The sequence below is a fragment of the Oncorhynchus gorbuscha genome, linkage group LG15 (genome assembly GCF_021184085.1).
Source record: "Oncorhynchus gorbuscha isolate QuinsamMale2020 ecotype Even-year linkage group LG15, OgorEven_v1.0, whole genome shotgun sequence".
Taxonomy (NCBI): domain Eukaryota; kingdom Metazoa; phylum Chordata; class Actinopteri; order Salmoniformes; family Salmonidae; genus Oncorhynchus; species Oncorhynchus gorbuscha.
The window spans coordinates 37,929,122-37,948,379 of NC_060187.1; the positions used below are offsets into that span (position 1 = coordinate 37,929,122).

General features: G+C 42.5%; 1 protein-coding gene across 1 annotated transcript; it reads right to left on the reverse strand.

The window, feature by feature from the left end:
- Nucleotides 1–5,779: 5,779 nt before the first annotated feature.
- On the reverse strand, nt 5,780–8,159 carry LOC123996377 (forkhead box protein D1-like). The gene is made up of 2 exons (XM_046299761.1): nt 7,395–8,159; nt 5,780–6,426 (listed from the first exon to the last, which is right to left on the reverse strand). The coding sequence occupies exons 1-2, from the start codon at nt 7,830–7,832 to the stop codon at nt 6,052–6,054; spliced, it is 813 nt and encodes a 270-aa protein (XP_046155717.1). The 5' UTR covers nt 7,833–8,159; the 3' UTR covers nt 5,780–6,051.
- Between the last annotated feature and the right edge of the window lie 11,099 nt (nt 8,160–19,258).

Below are 19,258 nucleotides of genomic sequence, written 5' to 3' on the forward strand. Positions count from 1 at the left end.
TGCAGATGAGGGGGCAGTGAGCATGTCAGAGTGCCAATCATGGAAGCGCTCTCATTGCCCTCTGGCCACCACTAACCTCTTGACCCTGGCCATGGCCTAAAGGTTAAGGGTCACCAACAAGAGGATCACTGCTGGCCTGGCTGGAGAACCATCACCATAGCAACCCTGTCCCTGGGGAGGAAGAAAGGGAAAGGGCACTGGACTGCTCTAACATCTACCATCTCCCCCAACCAGGGGCTCCATCACATCTGTGCTGCTTTTAGAGATTTCTGCTGCCCCTATGGCACACATTGGACTAGCAGAGAGTTGTATCATTAGGCTTACAGTAGGAAAAGTAGACACAAGGCATCTAGTAAGTGACCCTTATCATGATCTATTTCCAATCAAATGAGGATTGGGAGTGACACTCTCAAGCAATCTTATACTCTCCCAGAGAGAAAGGGCTGATCTCTTGAGATTCTCATCTGACAAAAAATTGACATTTGTATCTTGTTCTGTGAAGTATTGTTTTCCTTGTCTTACTAAGATGTCGTGTTATGTCACTTATATTGTATACCCAGAAAATGACATGCAAGTCTAAATACTGCGCATGTAGGATTTCAATATAGTGCGATGAATATGAGGCCCACTGAAACATTTGTTCCAAATGATCGAAACAACGTTGAGGTTTACTGGCATCTTGCGTCATCTAGAGGCGAAATATCACATTGCTCTTTACGCAGCGCGGCACAATTGGTCCTTCACTGTCTCCGCTCTCCTCACTGCTCCTCCCGCAGAAAAAAAATAATTCGGTCTGCCTCAGTCTCCCGGGAGCACCGGTCGATGCCTCGTCCTACCATATGTCTGAGCCCAGCTGCCAATCAACAGGTCAACGCGACCTCGGGGAGAGAGGGAGGGTTGTTGGGAGAGATCAAACAGTGTACCTCAGGGATGACAGATGCAGATGAAAAGAAAGGCAATAAAACATTGCTTCAAAGATGGCAACGGTGCACTGGGAAGCAAATAATTGTTAACAATAATGTGTAGAATAGCGCCTTGCATTCATGATGATCGATTGACTATTATGGGGCCTTTGATGCTCAGGCAGCCTGGGCTATTATTCCTACGCCATAGAGATAGGGGTTATGGTGCCAGCATAATGCTGATGTCTAATCTACCTGTTTCTATCTATTCAACAGCTTTGCAAAACGTTGTTTCGACCTTTTCCAAAGTAATTGTTGGTCTATAACTATTCAAGAGTCCTCGAAATTGTGTAATTCTGTGTAGAATTCGTTCTATAGTTTGTGCATAATTCAGGTAAGTTTAAACCTTGACTAAATTTGGGTATTGTAAATGTTGACTAATTAAAATAATCGAACAGTTTTGACATGTTTATTGAAAGCAATAGTTTATATTTTTGGCGGTGAAGTTGTGCTTCCTGTCTTATCAGTCACATCCACAGTTTGAATGTCCTTTTTGAAGCTCTGTGGAGTCAGACATCAACCAATGTTTTGTCAACATTCATCAATAATGTCTCTTGTCAATCCACAATCAATCCAGGAGACACCACGACAAGCAATAAAAGCAGCTTTGGAATGCTATAATGTGGCCATAACATGGCCATACGTTTTCATCATCATCATCACAGCAGGACTCATCTTCTTACCTCACTCTCAGATTTGTTCATCAGGGGCAAATCGTGGGCAGTAATCCCAGGCCCCCTGCACCCTTCCGCCTATCCTATTAGATTAAGAAGATACAGCACACAACCTAACACGCCTCCCTCTGCCGTGGCCCTATAAGCTGCAGCTACACTGACAGCCTTGGTTAACTTAAACACATAACTTGTGGCCATAATGCGTTGAATGGAGACATTCTATGGTAAACGGAGAAATCTGATGTTGATGGACGTTCACATATTCCTAACATGTGTGGCATCTAGTTGTGTGCCGCAATGAGTTACGAAACAGCTGAAAGAATGACAATGAGAGAAATGCTTGAATGGAACATTGCATTCACCCTCAATTTGGGTGTACATCATTACTAACACTGTAACAACTTGTCAACATGTGTTTGTGTTGAGATTTTTTTGTAAATGTTAAAAGAAAATGTGGTTCAGCATACTGTAGCCCAGTGTGTGTGTGTGTGTGTGTGTGTGTGTGTGTGTGTGTGTGTGTGTGTGTGTGTGTGTGTGTGTGTGTGTGTGTGTGTGTGTGTGTGTGTGTGTGTGTGTGTGTGTGTGTGTGTGTGTGTGTGTGCACTGTAATCGAAAACTGTAATTTATACAGTAATTTTAAGTATTATTAACAGTAAAAAAAACACTGAAACATTTACTGCATTATACTGTAAATTATAATACATTGTGGGAAAACTGCTGTATTTTGAATGATACTGTAATTCCACCCCACAGAATACAGTACTGTACCAGACTGCCCAAACTATTTTGACCACTAGTGGGTGCATGGGATTGTTGTTTCTGGCGTATTGACATATTTTGAGGTGTGCCTTGTAAGAGAATATATTTGTTGCAGTGAGAATGCTCTAGCAATTTAACTCCTATGTGGTACAGTGCCCCATCAATTTAAATTGTATAGGGGACAGATTGGAGTGGCAGCAAGTCTTAAACCTTAAATGGTTAAGCATTTTGCCATATCTTTTTGGTCTGTTTCTCCTTTAGTCACTGCCTGTTTGGAAACCATTTGCTAAGGCCTGTAGAAGTGCAAGTGATATAAAACACCAAATATTCATTAATATGCTGTAAAGAAAAGGTTCCTGGAGTATCCTTTAGGGGTTCTTCAAATTGAAACTGTGAGGGAACCCCTATGAGTTCTTCGAAGAACCTTTTAAAATGTTTCTTCAAAGAACCCTTTTTCATGGATCCTCAAATAACCTTTTGAATAACCTTTTTGGGGGGAATTTTCAGTGCCAAGAACCCTAAGGTTCTTCTAAGAACTTTGAGGATCTTAGAAGAACGCTTGTTGAACTCTTCATTTTTTGAGTGTAACAGCCAACCTGCTTGCACCAATCCCATATTATTGCAAAAAATACTGTGAAACACAAGCCTCTCCCCTCAATAAATGTCATTCATCCATCCATTCATCCATTCATTCATTCATACATTCATTCTGATTATGGTTGCATTTACTTTTACAGTATAATACAGTCAATACAATACAATACAGTCAATACAATACAGTCACAGTACTTGCTTTGATACCATATTTATATTACAGTAGGTGTACTTTAATATTAAATACAGCATTGTACTTGCCACCAAGCTGCCAGTATATTACTGTCAAATGAATGGTTACCCCTTTACAGTGTGTGTGTGTTTGTGTGATGGATGCAACCTGTTCAAAGCCTGGTTTCCTGCCAGCATGCAGAAAACATATGCAACAGAATTAAAGCCCTAAAGCTTGCGAATTGAAGAGGATTTAATACAGAGTGCAATTCATGGGAATTAAACAAATTAGTGGTCCAATTAGCTTGTCCACAATGAACAGAGAGATTTGGTGAACAAAAATTAATTAGATGGATTTGTCATCGCTCTAATAAACAGAGAAGAAAATTGAGTTTTGACATGTTTGTCGACTGTATTTTTGTCTTTTCCCATAAATAAAGACATTCTCTTTTCTTTTTAGAATGTACTCTAATCTACCTTTCAGATGTATTGCCTTATCCAAATTTCCAATAATTGGTAGGCAAAAACCGCACATGAATTGACATAAACAAGCAGTATAAAAAGTCGATCTCTGACCTAATCCACTCAACAACAAAAAACATGCTCAAGAATTGTGAATTTAAATGCCAACCTTTGGAAATTACATCTCAGTTTCCTATCGATGGAATGACTGACAGCTGATGATTGACTTTTCTTCTTTAATGATAATCTTGTTGTATTCTCCAGATATAATTATCTGACCATGCTACTGCATATTTTAACACTTTTTGTCCTTTGATAAAGAAATATGGAGCCAGTTCTCTATACATTCTCAGACCGGTATAAAGATCAGTATTATAGTATTATACTGTATAATATACCTTTCACATTTCCAGTTGAACTGTTGATTCTGATTGGACTCGTCTCCTTATATCTTTTACTTGTTGTTGTCAGTGAAGACTTTGACAATGGTCCCCTTTACGCACTCATACCTGCACCTTCACTTCTCCGCGCCACCCACTCCCCCGACCCTTCTGCCACCTCCTTCCCTTTACCTCCCTCCCCCTTCCGTTCCCTACCCTCCCTTCCCCCTCACCTCACCCCCTGCAGTGTCTCCTCACCACAGGAACGGTAACAGATTACACTGTGTGATAAGCTTCCTATTTTTTGAAACTCCTTGGGATCTCTGGGATTATCCGGGTGCTTATCCCCTGAGTCGACTTTGGGAAGCCTGCTTTAGTCTCTTAGGGCACAAGATTTGGCATCCCAGCATCTCTGACTAATTAGCATCTAAACTAGGCCGGGCTTCAGGGGTGGGCTCACTTTTAACACCCTGAATCCACACACAACCACACATTGGAACACACAGGAACACACAACCACAAAAATACACACAGACATACAAAGGTAGAAGCACGCATGCACGTATTCAAGCATACACATGCACAGTTAATGAACTGTACCACCTGGAGTACCAAATGTCTTCTCAGAACAGTCATCTGTACAGTACTATGTCAGTACAGTCATCTGTACAGTACATTATTCTGTACATACTGTATAAGTTACTGTAAAGCAGGGGTTGGAACCAAAAATATTTTTCAATCGTTTCATTCTGAACAGAACCATTCTTTTTTGTTGTTTCATTCCACTGTTCCGACCAGCGAAATAAAGTTCTGAACCAGTGTTTATCGTTCCGTTCTGCTCGTTTTCTTTATATTTAGCTCTAAATTACATTTCTTCACCAATCAGTGAGGATAGAGTAGCTTGCTGTAGAGTGGGTAAGCAATTGAATCTGTACACAAAAGTCGTTTAGAGCAAATTGTATTTTGCCGTAACAGCATAGTTTAAAATCATAATGAAAGACAAACACACACACTGTGCGACCAGTCACAGTTTAGAGCATGAGATGCAAATGAAATGTTGAGGGTGAGGATGGAGGAAGCTTCCCTTGAAGCGCTGGACATTTTGTTATCTGAAATTAGGCCCACAGAATTATACCTACGGAGGAGCAACTTCTATAGAGGAACTTCAAATGTCTTTGAACTTCCGAGTTGGTTTAAAGTTGGACCAGAGCAAGCGTTAGCTAGCTAGCTTGTGTGTGCAGAGTGGCACTAGAAATAAAACACATCTTACCTTTTTGTAGTTAATAAATCCAATGTGAAGTGTGATAACTATAGCATCCTTAACTAGCATTGAAAAAGTCAACCTATTCTCCTCTAATTTAACATCTCTCCCTAATTTCTGAATTACGCTTGTACCATTGTCAGTAGGCTTCAGTAACCTATGTTTCAGAGGGGAGGGGCAGGTATCCTACACACACGTACAACTACTAGCAAAGATTTCTAGTTGTCAGACAGACGCTGGAATACGTTTCAGAGTGAAGGCTTTACATAGGGGCTTTGTTAACGGTTCTGTTCCAGAACAGTATAGATCACTTTTTTTCAGTTAGCGTTCTGTTCTTCAAATCATTTAGTTAGTTTCCGGTTTTTGGTCAACCAGTTCCAACCCTTGCTGTAAAGTGCTTTATTTATAGATTTAAAATATTCTCATTCTGTGTAAGCATTTCTCATGTTTGACAGAAATCATTGACACATTGTTGGTTAGTTCTTTTTGTTTATTTATTTGAAATTGTTGAAGATATATAAAATAATGCAATATGTTCATCAATATATTTACAATTATATTTCTTCATATACAGTACTCATCAAATACAATATACATAACATTACAGTACAAATCTGGTGTATCACATTTCAAACAATAAATAGTGCAATATAGTACTTTGGTGCTTTGGTACTCTTATTTGTGCCAGCTAGCCACAGATTTCACAATCATACTCAATACATCTCTCTCAGCCACCTGTCATACAAAGAGTAGTTCAACATCAAACATGCATCCAATTCTATGTGGTGCTATTGAACCGGAGCGTGGAGGGATGGGTGTCGTCTGGCATACTGGCTAGCCCAGCTCCAATACATCCTGGCTGAGAGGCAGGACAGAGGGTGGGCCATGGAGAGAGGGTGGGCTGGGGGGCAGCACCAGCATGGCACCCCCCTGGGCCTGTTGAGGGGGTAATAGGGTGTGCGCAGGGCATACGGGAGCTGTCCTGTCACCCTGCGGACCCTGCGGCGAGCTCGGCGGCGATGGTAGTCCCCATTGGAGAAGTCTTGGAAGTTAGCGGGGTGGATGACCCAGAAATGGCCTTTACCATTGTGACTCCGACCAGCCTTCACAAAGCATTCGTTCAGAGACAGGTTGTGTCTGACGCTGTTCCTCCAGTTCTTATCCTATAGGACAACAATAATGTTCACATATGAGACATGAAGAATAAAGGTGATTCATGAACTAAGTGTTGTATGTGGCCCTGGAACAGAAATGATCCAACATCATCCTTGTACTCAATTATTAGAAACCAAAAATGGCATTCCCTCATGGCTGAATCCCCCGTATACATTGTACAGAGAATATCAACAATTTCCCCTTGCATTTATTTAATTGGTGCCATGCTATGTAAAAGGGCCATAGTGACGTTTGGTTATGGTTGTTTGAGTTGACTGACAGACGAAACCACCACGTTCATCTTGTTTAATTCCCCTAATCCCACGAGGTAAACCTGTTGTTACACCTGTTAAAGAGCTAGTTTTAGTTCTTAACCCTTGAGCCTATCAACAGAATTACCTGCAGCCTTTAGGATACTCAGTTAGACCTTCCATGCAACAACATAATCAGCTGAGCCAGGTTCATGCATGCACTAATTCTACCCATTACCGTGCCAGATCACCCTTTTTCAACACTTCACAATGGGAATATAGTGAAAAGAGAAAACGCCAGATATGCTTTTTTTCACGCTCTTCATTTTAAGATGCTGTCTTTTGACTACAGTGGAGGATGTGCGTAATGAATAGTACTTTAGGTTTTTGGAAACTTTCCACACACTAGTCATTTCTTGATCAAACAGCTTTGCAAAGGGTTTTCTCACGAGTATCTAATGTTATGCAGTTATATTGATTAGAATTACAGATTATTGCCAATACAGGGAGCTGGCAATGTAAATTCCAATTCAATTCAGTCCGTGTTTGAAGTGAATTGAAATAGAATTTCAAGAATCAAAAACAATCTGATTTGAAAATAAATGGCACTCTTTTCAATTCCGAATTGGAATGTATCTCCTGAATTTAAATTAAACTGATCCCAACCCTAGTTCAGACAAATATTCCACTTGGAATGAACCCTGAATTGAATCACTTGGACATACCTTGCTCTTGAAGTAGGGGTAGCTATCCATGATCCAGTGATAGATGTCACACAACAACAGCTTCTTCTCCTCTGAAGCAAGTATGGCCATAGAGATAAGGGCGATGTAGGACTGGGTGGGCTTGTCCCGTGGACTGTCTGTAGTGGTCGCCTCTTGATCTTCTTTCACTTTGACCTCTTCCTCGTCCTCTTCATCCTCCTCCTCTGACCCCTCTTCTCCTTCGGGCCCCTTCTCAGGGCTCCCAAGTTCAATACTTTCCCTCTCTGAGAGGATGTCAGGACTCCGCTCCTCCACGGGACTATGAGAGGTCTGCTCTGCTGGGGGACTCTTTGCCTCCTCTCTCATGCTCTTACTGTCCTTGTTGTACAGCAGGTAGTCTATGGTGAAGCGTAGTCCCAAGCGCTCCCGGCCAGTGTTGTAGGTGTTTCTGTCCTCCATGGGCCTTCTTTGACTTTTATGGCAGTTGCTATCACTTTAAATGTAGATTACCTATTTCCACCACAATACAATCCTCAGATTCTTCACAGATGTTTTTGTTGCTCAGTTTCCCAGTGCTGGTCTATGACACTGCTGTGCATCAAGTAAGGTGCCTCTCTTCAATGTACTTTGGGCTAAGTAAATTAATGGCTGCAGTCTCTTTGGTCACAAGATCAAGTTAGGACAATTAAATGGGATAGTCCCAATTTACCCTGATTGTTTGGTACCTCAACTCAATGTGATGCCAAAGCCTGTATATAGGTTAAGGACAATCAAATGTTTTATACCACATTGATCTGATAGAAGAAGAAGAAAATGAAGGAAAAAAATAATTTATGCAGTGTTATTTCCTTCCTCAAATGTATCTTGTGAAAACTAGATCCGAATGGATCAGAGTTGTGATGGTACCACTATTTAAATGTCCGTAAATGTATCCCTCACAGTGAGGGGCAATAGAGACAGGAGAAGCAGAGGTAGGGGGTCTAATCAAAGCCGATTAATTTTATTAAACCACAGCAAATCTCTGTAATTATGGGAGATTAAACACTGATTTAGTAGGACATGGTGTTCAGAGGGTGCTTCAGCAGCACCAAAAGGCATTTAAACAGCATTTTCCCTACTTAAATGGGTTTGGATGGAGGATGCTCCGTATAGTGCACATTATCAGAGTTACTGTAAGAGATTCTGTTATAAAACGGTAATACATTTATCATAAATTAGGTACTACAATCAAAAAAACATGGGGCAAGGTTTCCTCCAGAAGTGAAGCTTGGCATTCAGGCCTTGTTTTCATCAGACCAAAGAAATGGGCTGTCATGTGCCTTTTACCCGAGGAGTGGCTTCCGACCAGCCACTCTACCATATAGGCCTGATTGGTGGAGTGCTTCTGAGATGGTTGTCCTTCTGGAAGGTTCTCCCATCTCCACAGAGGAAATCTGGAGCTCTGTCAGAGAGACATCGGGTTCTTGGTCACCTCCTTGACCAAGGTCCTTCTCCCCTGATTGTTCTGAATACTTATGTAAATAATGTATTTCTGTATTTTATTTGTTATAAATTAGCAAACCTTTCTAAAAACCTGTTTTCACTTTGTTTTCCAAATGCCCTGTACAGGCTAATGACAGAGGAGAAGCTGCATGTATGTAACTATAGACAAGTTGAGTGACGAACAGCCAACCAAAATGTTTGAAATTATTTTTAAAAAATCCTGCACCCCCTATCAAAAAATTATTTGACATGTTCTATACCCTGTTAACGGGTTAGGGTGGGGCGCTGGCCTATATTATTAATATTTTTTTCAGGGGGTGCTGCAGCACCATCAGCACCCCTAATTCCCACGGCTATGTGAAAAGATGTGGATTCGTTCATGCCTAAGTATAAAGACTTAGATATGTCAGCATGTTGACACATACCCTTTCCAGAGTTAGAATATTCTACAAATACAGTGTCTTCAGAAAGTATTCATACCCCTTGACTTATTCCACATTTTGTTGTCTTACAGCCTGAATTCAAAATGGATGAAAATGTATTCTCACCCATCTACACACAATTACCCATTATGACAAAGTGAAAACATGTTTTTAGAAAAATGAAATAAATAAATATGTTATTTACATATTCACACCCCTGAGTTAATACTTTGTAGAAACTCCTTTGGTAGCAGTTACAGAGTCTTTCTGGGTAAGTCTCTAATAGCTTTCCAGGCGTAGATTGTGCAACATTTGCCCGTTATTCTTTTCAAAATTCTTCAAGATCTTTCAAATTGGTTGTTGGCCATTAATAGAAAACCATTTTCAGATCTTGGAATGGATTTTCAGGTAGATGTAAGTCAGATGACTTCGTCAACCATTTTGAAAAGAAGGTCGACGATATCCGATCCTCGTTTGCTAAGTCAAACGACACCGCTGGTTCTGCTCACACTGCCCTACCCTGTGCTCTGACCTCTTTCTCCCCTCTCTCTCCCCAGATGAAATCTTGCGTCTTGTGACGGCCGGCCGCCCAACAACCTGCCCGCTTGAACCTATCCCCTCCTCTCTTCTCCAGACCATTTCCGGAGACCTTCTCCCTTACCTCACCTCGCTCATCAACTCATCCCTGACCGCTGGCTACGTCCCTTTCGTCTTCAAGAGAGCGAGAGTTGCACCCCTTCTGAAAAAACCTACACTCGATCCCCGATGTCAACAATTACAGACCAGTATCCCTTCTTTCTTTTCTCTCCCGCTATCTCTCTCTGAATGACCTTCTTGATCCAAATCAGTCAGGTTTCAAGACTAGTCATTCTACTGAGACTGCTCTCCTCTGTATCACGGAGGCGCTCCGCACTGCTAAAGCTAACTCTCTCTCCTCTGCTCTCATCCTTCTAGATCTATCGGCTGCCTTCGATACTGTGAACCATCAGATCCTCCTCTCCACCCTCTCCGAGTTGGGCATCTCCGGCGCGGCCCACGCTTGGATTGCGTCCTACCTGACAGGTCGCTCCTACCAGGTGGCGTGGCGAGAATCTGTCTCCTCACCACGCGCTCTCACCACTGGTGTCCCCCAGGGCTCTGTTCTAGGCCCTCTCCTATTCTCGCTATACACCAAGTCACTTGGCTCTGTCATAACCTCACATGGTCTCTCCTATCATTGCTATGCAGACGACACACAATTAATCTTCTCCTTTCCCCCTTCTGATGACCAGGTGGCGAATTGCATCTCTGCATGTCTGGCAGACATATCAGTGTGGATGACGGATCACCACCTCAAGCTGAACCTCGGCAAGACGGAGCTGCTCTTCCTCCCGGGGAAGGACTGCCCGTTCCATGATCTCGCCATCACGGTTGACAACTCCATTGTGTCCTCCTCCCAGAGCACTAAGAACCTTGGCGTGATCCTGGACAACACCCTGTCGTTCTCAACCAACATCAAGGCGGTGGCCCGTTCCTGTAGGTTCATGCTCTACAACATCCGCAGAGTACGACCCTGCCTCACACAGGAAGCGGCGCAGGTCCTAATCCAGGCACTTGTCATCTCCCGTCTGGATTACTGCAACTCGCTGTTGGCTGGGCTCCCTGCCTGTGCCATTAAACCCCTTCAACTCATCCAGAACGCCGCAGCCCGTCTGGTGTTCAACCTTCCCAAGTTCTCTCACGTCAACCCGCTCCTCCGTTCTCTCCACTGGCTTCCAGTTGAAGCTCGCATCCGCTACAAGACCATGGTGCTTGCCTACGGAGCTGTGAGGGGAACGGCACCTCAGTACCTCCAGGCTCTGATCAGGCCCTACACCCAAACAAGGGCACTGCGTTCATCCACCTCTGGCCTGCTCGCCTCCCTACCACTGAGGAAGTACAGCTCCCGCTCAGCCCAGTCAAAACTGTTCGCTGCTCTGGCCCCCCAATGGTGGAACAAACTCCCTCACGACGCCAGGACAGCGGAGTCAATCACCACCTTCCGGAGACACCTGAAACCCCACCTCTTTAAGGAATACCTAGGGTAGGATAAGTAATCCCTCTCACCCCCCCCCCCTTTAAGATTTAGATGCACTATTGTAAAGTGACTGTTCCACTGGATGTCATAAGGTGAATGCACCAATTTGTAAGTCGCTCTGGATAAGAGCGTCTGCTAAATGACTTAAATGTAAATGTAATGTAAAACAGTAACTCGGCCACTCAGGAACATTCACTGTATTATTGGTAAGCAACTCCAGTGTAGATTTTGGCTTTGTGTTTTAGCATACTGTCACGCCTTGGTCATTGTATTTTGTGTTTTTGTTATATGTTTGGGTAGGCCAGGGTGTGACATGGGTTTATATGTTGTTTTCGTATTGGGGTTTGTATTATTTGGGATCGCGGTTGATTAGGGGTGTTGTTTAGGCTTGGCTGCCTGAGGCGATTCTCAATCAGTCAGGTGATTCTCGTTGTCTCTGATTGGGAACCGTATTTAGGTAGCCTCAGTTTCGCTTTGTATTTCGTGGGTGATTGTTCCTGTCTTTGTGTAGTGTTCACCAGATAGGCTGTAATAGGTTTCACGTTCCGTTTGTTGTTTTTTTATTGAGTTATTTCATGTATCGTTCCGTTTTCATTCATTAAAGATCATGAGTAACAAACACGCTGCATTTCGGTCCGACTCTCTTCCTTCAACAGACGAACGCCGTTACACATACCCATAAGATGTTGCAGCTATCATTATACTTGAAAGTACAGAGAGTGGTACTCAGTAATATGTTGTATTGGATTTTTCCTAAACATAACACTTTGTATTCAGGATTTTGCTTTACCACATTTTTGTAATATTACTTTAGTGCCTTGTTGCAAACAGGATGCCTGCATGTTTTGTATTAATTTTATTCTATACAGGACTCCTTCTTTTCACTCCGTGTCAATTAATTTTTAAAAATTTTATTTCACCTTTATTTAACCACGTAGGCCGGTTGAGAACAAGTTCTCACAACTGTGACCTGGCCAACACAGAGTTACACATGGGACGAACAAACGTACAGTCAAAAACACAATAGAAAAATATAAGTAAGATTAGGGAGGTAAGGCAATAAATTGTCCACAGTGGCAAAATAATTACAATTTAGAATTAATACTGGAGTGATAGATGTGCAGATGATGATGTGCAAGTAGAGATACTGGGGTGCAAAAGAGCAAAAATAAACAACAATTTGTGGAATGAGGTAGTTGGGTGGGCTATTTACAGATGGGCTGTGTACAGGTGCAGTGATTGGTAAGCTGCTCTGACAGGTGATGCTTAAAGTTAGTGAGGGAAATATAAGTCTCCAGCTTCAGTGATTTTTGCAATTCGTTCCAGTCATTGGCAGCAGAGAACTGGAAGGAAAGACTGCCAAATGAGGAATTGGCTTTGGGGGTGACCAGTGAAATATACCTGCTGGAGTGCGTGCTACGGGTGGGTGTTGCTATGGTGACCAGTGAGCTGAGATAAGGCGAAGATTTACCTAGAAAATACTTACGTATATATGACCTGGAGCCAGTGGGTTTGGCGACGAATATGAAGCGAGGCCCAGCCAACGAGAGCATACAGGTCGCAGTGGTGGGTAGTATATGGGGCTTTGGTGACAAAACGGATGGCACCGTGATAATCAAATCAAATCACAGTTTATTTGTCAAGTGCACTGAATACAACAGGTAGACCTTACAGTGAAATACTAACTTAAAGGCTCTAACCAATAGTGCAAAAAAGGTATTAGGTGAACAATAGGTAGGTAAAGAAATAAAACAACAGTAAAAAGACAGGCTATATACAGTAGCGAGGCTATTAAAGTAGCGAGGCTACATACAGACACCAGTTAGTCAGGCTGGTTGAGGTAGTATGTACATGTAGAGATGTTTAAAGTGACTATGCATATATGATGAACAGAGAGTAGCAGTAGCATAAAAGAGGTGTTGGTGGGTGGTGGGACACAATGCAGATAGCCTGGTTAGCCAATGTGTGGGAGCACTGGTTGGTCGGCCCAATTGAGGTAGTATGTACATGAATGCATATTTAAAGTGACTATGCATATATGATAACGACAACGGACCACAGATAGTGTCCCACAAATTGGCCACGTTTCTACAGGTGAATGGCAGACAGCACATCAGGTCTGCACCGTGTCATCTATCTACCAACAAGCTGGCACAGAGGCTTGTACAGACCATGAAACATGCCTTAAAAGCATCTCAGGGTCAAGGGACACAGCACCAATGTCTGCACAGCTTCCTGCTATCCTACAGGAACACGCCACATTCACCCACCAAGGCTTCACTTACATCGCTTCTCCTGAAGAGAGAGCTACACACAAGCTTTGACCTACTCAATAGTGGGTTCCCCCGTACGGAATGTATGCATGACTGTAAAGGAGATATATATATATACATATATATATACTCAAACCGTGGGAATGCAAAGGAGACAGTACGACGTTAACAGGAGAGCCAAGTCAAACGTTGTGAACTGAGAGAAAAGGACATTGCATTTAATTTTGGAGAAACTGTCTTAGCTAGGAACTACCTCAGAGGACCAAAGTGGGTTCCTGCTACAGTCATTGCTCAGACTGGTTCTGTGTCCTACTGTACACTATCCAGACTGCAGAGGACGTCATCTGGAAAAGGCACACATATCAGTTACTGTTGAGTAAAGCCACACTGACAGAACCACCAGAGTGGTCCAGAACTGTTACTGGGTGACAACCTGACCCAGCAGTCGTCACCTAGGGCAGTGTTTCTGAACTCCAGTCCTCGAGTACCCCGAACAGTACACATTTTCGCTGTAACCCTGGACAAACTCATCAAGGGCTTGATAATGATAATGGCGCCGGAGGAGATGGCTGCCGTTTTACGGTTCCCTAACCAATTGTGCTATTGTGTGTGTTTCTTTCACATTATTTGTAACTTAATTCGTACATAATGTTTCTGCCACCGTCTCTTATGACTGAAAAGAGCTTCTAGATATTAGGACAGCAATTACTCACCTTGTACTGGAAGATTATTTTTTCTTTAACGAGTCGAACGCAAAGGATTTACTTCAGACACCCGACAAGGCCCTCATCCCTGTCATTCTCAGGAGAAAGAGATAGAGATATTTGGACGTAGGTCAGGGTGCCTTGTAAGGATCCGAAGGCGAGTGGGTAATTTGCCTTTACCATCAGTCCTATTAGCCAACGTACAATCATTGGATAACAAAACAGACAAACTATGATCACGTATATCCTACCAACGGGCCATTAAAAACTATATTATCTTATGTTTCACTGAGTCGTGGCTGAACAACAACATGAATAACATAAAGCTTGCGGCTTTTAAGTTGCACCGGCAAGATAGAACAGCCCCCTCTGGTAAGACAAGGGGTGGCGGTCTGAGTATATTTGTAAAAAAAAACAGCTGGTGCACAAAATCTAATAGTGTGGAAGTATCAAGGTTTTGCTCTCCTGAGGTAGAGTATCTCGTGATAAGCTGTGGACCACACTATTTACCAAGAAAGTTTCATCTATATTCTTCGTAGGTGTCTATTTACCACCAGTAACTGATGCTGGCACTAAGACTGCATTCAATGAGCTGTATACGGCCATAAGCAAACAGGAAAACACTCACCCAGAGGCGGCACTCCTAGTGGCCGGGGACTTTAATGCAGGGAAACTTTAATACATATTACCTCATTTCTATCAGCATGTTAAATGTGCAACCAAAGGGAAAAAACTATAGTCCATCTTTACTCCACACACAGAGACACATACAAAGCTTTCCCTAGCCCTCCATTTGGCAAATTTGACCATAATTCTATCCTCCTGATTCCTGCTTACAAGCTAAAACTAAAGCAGGAAGCACCAGTGACTCGGTCAATGAAGAAGTGGTCAGATGAAGCAGATGTTAAGCTACGGGACTGTTTTGCTAGCACAGACTGGAATATGCTCCAGGGATTCTTCTGATGGCATTGAGGGGGACACCACATCAGTCACTGGCTTCATCACAGATGATGTTGTCCCCACAGTGACTGTATGTACCCCAACCAGAAGCCAAGGAATACAGGCAACATCCGCACTGAGCTAAAAGCTAGAGCTGTCGCTTTCAAGGAGCGGGACTCTAACCCGGAATCTTAAAATAAATCCCGCTATGCCCTCAGACAAACTATCAAACAGGCAAAGCGTCAATACAGGACTAAGATCGAATCGTACTACACCAGAGCCGACGCTCGTCGGATATGGCCGGGCTTGCAAACTATTACAGACTACAAAGGGAAGCACAGCTGCGAGCTTCCCAGTGACACGAGCCTACCAGATGATAGAAATTACTTCTACGCTCACTTTGAGGCAAGCAACACTGATGAGAGCATCAAATGTATGGATGACTGTGATTACGCTCTCCGTAGCGGATGAGAGTAAAACCTTTAATCAGGTCAACATTCGCAAGACAAATTACCAGGATGTGAACTCCGAGCATGCGCTGACCAAGAGGCAAGTGTCTTCACTGACAACCTGTCCCTAACTAAGTCTGTAATACCAACATTTTTCAAGCAGACCGTCATAGTCCCTGTGCCCAAGAACACTAAGGTAACCTGCCCTTAATGTTTACCGACCCGTAGCACCCACGTCTGTAGACACAAAGTGCTTTGAAAGGCTGGTCATGGCTCACATCAACACCATAGTCCCAGAAACCCTAGACCCACTCCAATTTGCATACCTCCCCAACAGATACACAGATGATGCCATCTCTATTGCACTCCACACTGCCCTTTCACCTGTACAAAAGGAACACCTATGTGAGAATGCTGTTCATTGACTACAGCTCAGTGTTCAACACCAGGGTGCCCACAAAGCTTATCACTAAGCTAAGGACCCTGGGACTAAACACCTCCCTCTGCAACTGGATCCTGGAATTCCTGATGGGCCGCCCCCAGGTGGTAATGGCAGGCAACAACACATCCACCACGCTGATCCTCAAAACTGGGGCCTCTCAGGGGTGCGTGCTCAATCCCCCCCTGTGCTCCCTGTTCACTCATGACTGCATGGCCAGGCACAACTTCAACACCATCATTAAGTTTGCCGATGACACAATAGTGGTAGGCCTGATCACCAACGATGAGACAGCCTATTGGGAGGAGGTCAGAGACCTGGCCGTGGGGTGCCAGGATAACAACCTCTCCCTCAATGTAATCAAGACAAAGGAGATGATTGTGGACTACAGGAAAAAGAGGACGGAGTGCACCCACATTCTCATCGATGGGGCTGTAATGGAGCAGGTTGAGAGCTTCAAGTTCCTTGGTTTCCACATCACCAACAAACTATCATGGTCCAAACACACCAAGACAGTCGTGAAGAGGGCACGACAAAACCTATTCCCCCTCAGGAGACTAAAAGGATTTGGCACGGGTCGTCAGAATCTCAAAAAGTTCTACCTCTGTACCATCGAGAGCATCCTGATTGGTTGCATCATTGCCTGGTACGGCAATTGCTCGGCCTCCGACCGCAAGGCACTACAGAGGGTAGTGCGTACGGCCCAGTACATCACTGGGGCCAAGCTTCCTGCCATCCAGGACCTCTATACCAGACAATGTCAGAGGAAAGCCCTAAAAATTGTCAAAGACCCCAGTTGCCATAGTCATACTGTTCTCTCTGCTACCGCACGGCAAGTGGTACTGGAGCGTCAAGTCAAGGACCAAAAGGCTTTTTGACAGCTTCTTTCCCCAAACCATAAGACTCCTGAACTGCTGATCAAATGACTAACCAGACTATTTGCATTGCCCCCCCCCCCTTTTACGCTGCTGTTACTCTCTGTTTATCATCTATGCATAGTCACTTTAATTCTACCTACATGTACATATTACCTCTATGACCTCAACTAACCTGTGCCCTCGCACATTGACTCTGTACCAGTACTCCCTGTATATAGCCTCTATTACTATTATTTTACTGCTGCTCTTTAATTATGTATATATATATATATATGTAAGTGTTAAGTAAAATAGATATAATTTAAAAAGTAAAAAAAAATATATATATATATATATACTTAAATTATATATATTTTACTTAAAACTTATTTTTCTTTAAACTACATTGTTGGTAAAAGGCTTGAAAGTAACCATTTCAATGTAAGGTTGTATTTGGCTCATCTGATGAATACCATTTGATTTGATTTGATTTGATGAGTAGTTGACAAGTTGAATCAGGTGTGCTTGTCCAGGGTCACAATACAAACGTGTACTGTTAGGGGTACTCAAGGACCAGGATTGGGAAACACTGACCTACAGTTGAGGCTCACAGTCACTTTCTCAGGACACTGACTCAGCCGTACCCAAACAAGACTGTGACACAGGCTCCTCACATGCCTACAGCTGTGTCCACGCCACAGTCTAAAGACATTGTTGTTTAGAGTCAGGTTGACTGTCATGACCTTATGAAAGATAGGCAGGCACTAGAGGTTTTCACGGTTTCAACAGACACAAAATACTGAGATCCGAACCGGGACCCGAACAGGTCTGGGCCATGAATTCAGACTTTTGTCTCAGACCTGGTCGGATATCATTTCCACAGTTTCAGGTATGTGCAATTAAAATTGGTTTACCGATTGGAACCGATTGGACCTGTCCTCTGTTATTTTAGTGTTTATGTGATGAGAACTATGTGAGCTTGTTATCTGTGACAGCCAATTGCAACTTAATAAAATGTATAGCTTGTGTCCAGCTGAAACTGGTTCTGGCTGCTACCTCACGTGTGCCTGCTGCTGAGAAGAGAGAGAGCGAGTAAAATGAGCCTTGGCCTCGGCTACTTTCATTTAAGTGATGAAAGTTAGAGCAGAAACAGTATAGTAAAAAGTATAGTGAAAAGAAGCCAACAAGGGAAATGTCCTCTGGGAAAAGTTTTTATATTTTAGTGGACAAAGATGAAAAGAACGTTGTTGTGGCCAAATAGACTGTGTGTAAATCATTATTCAGATTTGATGCAATCTTCTAACTTTCATTTATTTATTTTAGTATTTATTAGAAATTGTGAAGTCATTATTATTATTATTGTAAATTGTTATTATTATTATTTTTGTAGGCCTATGTAATCATCTGAACCAGTTCTTGAAATAGCCAATGCAATAAGTGTTTTCTTTCATTTTGTTGAGATATTTTTGTTGGCTAAATTACAGTACCAGTAAAAAGTTTGGAAAGATCTACTCATTCAAGGGTTTTTCTTAATTTGTACTATTTTCTACATTGTAGAATAATAGTGAAGACATCACAACTATAAAATAACACATATGGAATCATGTAGTAACCAAAAAAGTGTTAAACAAATCTAAATATATTTGTTATTTTAGATTATTCAAAGCCACCCTTTGCCTTGATGACTGCTTTGCACACTCTTGGCTTTCTCTCAACCAGTTTAATGAAGAATGCTTTTCCAACAGTCTTGAAGGAGTTCCCACATATGCTGAGCACTTGTTGGCTGCTTTTTCTTCACTCTGCAGTCCACTCTGCATTTCCAAAGCATCTCAATTAGGTTAAGGATCCACCCCTTTTTTTCAATTTTGACATACCCTTTTATTCAATTTTGACATACCCAAATCTAACTGCCTGTATCTCAGGCCCTGAAGCAAGGATATGCATTTTCTTGATAACATTTGAAAGGAAACACTTTGAGGTTTGTGGAAATGTGAAAGGAATGGAGGATAATATAACACATTAGATCTGGTAAAATATAATACAAAGAAAAACAACCTTTTTTGTATTATTTTTTGCACAATCATCTTTGAAATGTAAGAAAAAGGGCATAATGAATTATTCTAGCCCAGTCGCAATTTAGACTTTGGCTACTAGATGGCAGCCCTGTCTGTATGTGCAACGTTTTAGAGTGATCCAGCGAGATCTTGCGTATCTATTCAAAATGTTGTATCAATTCTGCCCAAATGTGTCTAATTGGTTTATTC

Bases quoted from the DNA above. Each gene is read 5' to 3' on its own strand.
- LOC123996377 (XM_046299761.1), bottom strand. From the start codon at position 7,832: ATGGAGGACAGAAACACCTACAACACTGGCCGGGAGCGCTTGGGACTA. The intron at 6,427-7,394 runs GTATGTCCAAGT...GTTGTCCTATAG, and splicing joins ACCCCTACTTCAAGAGCAAG to GATAAGAACTGGAGGAACAG.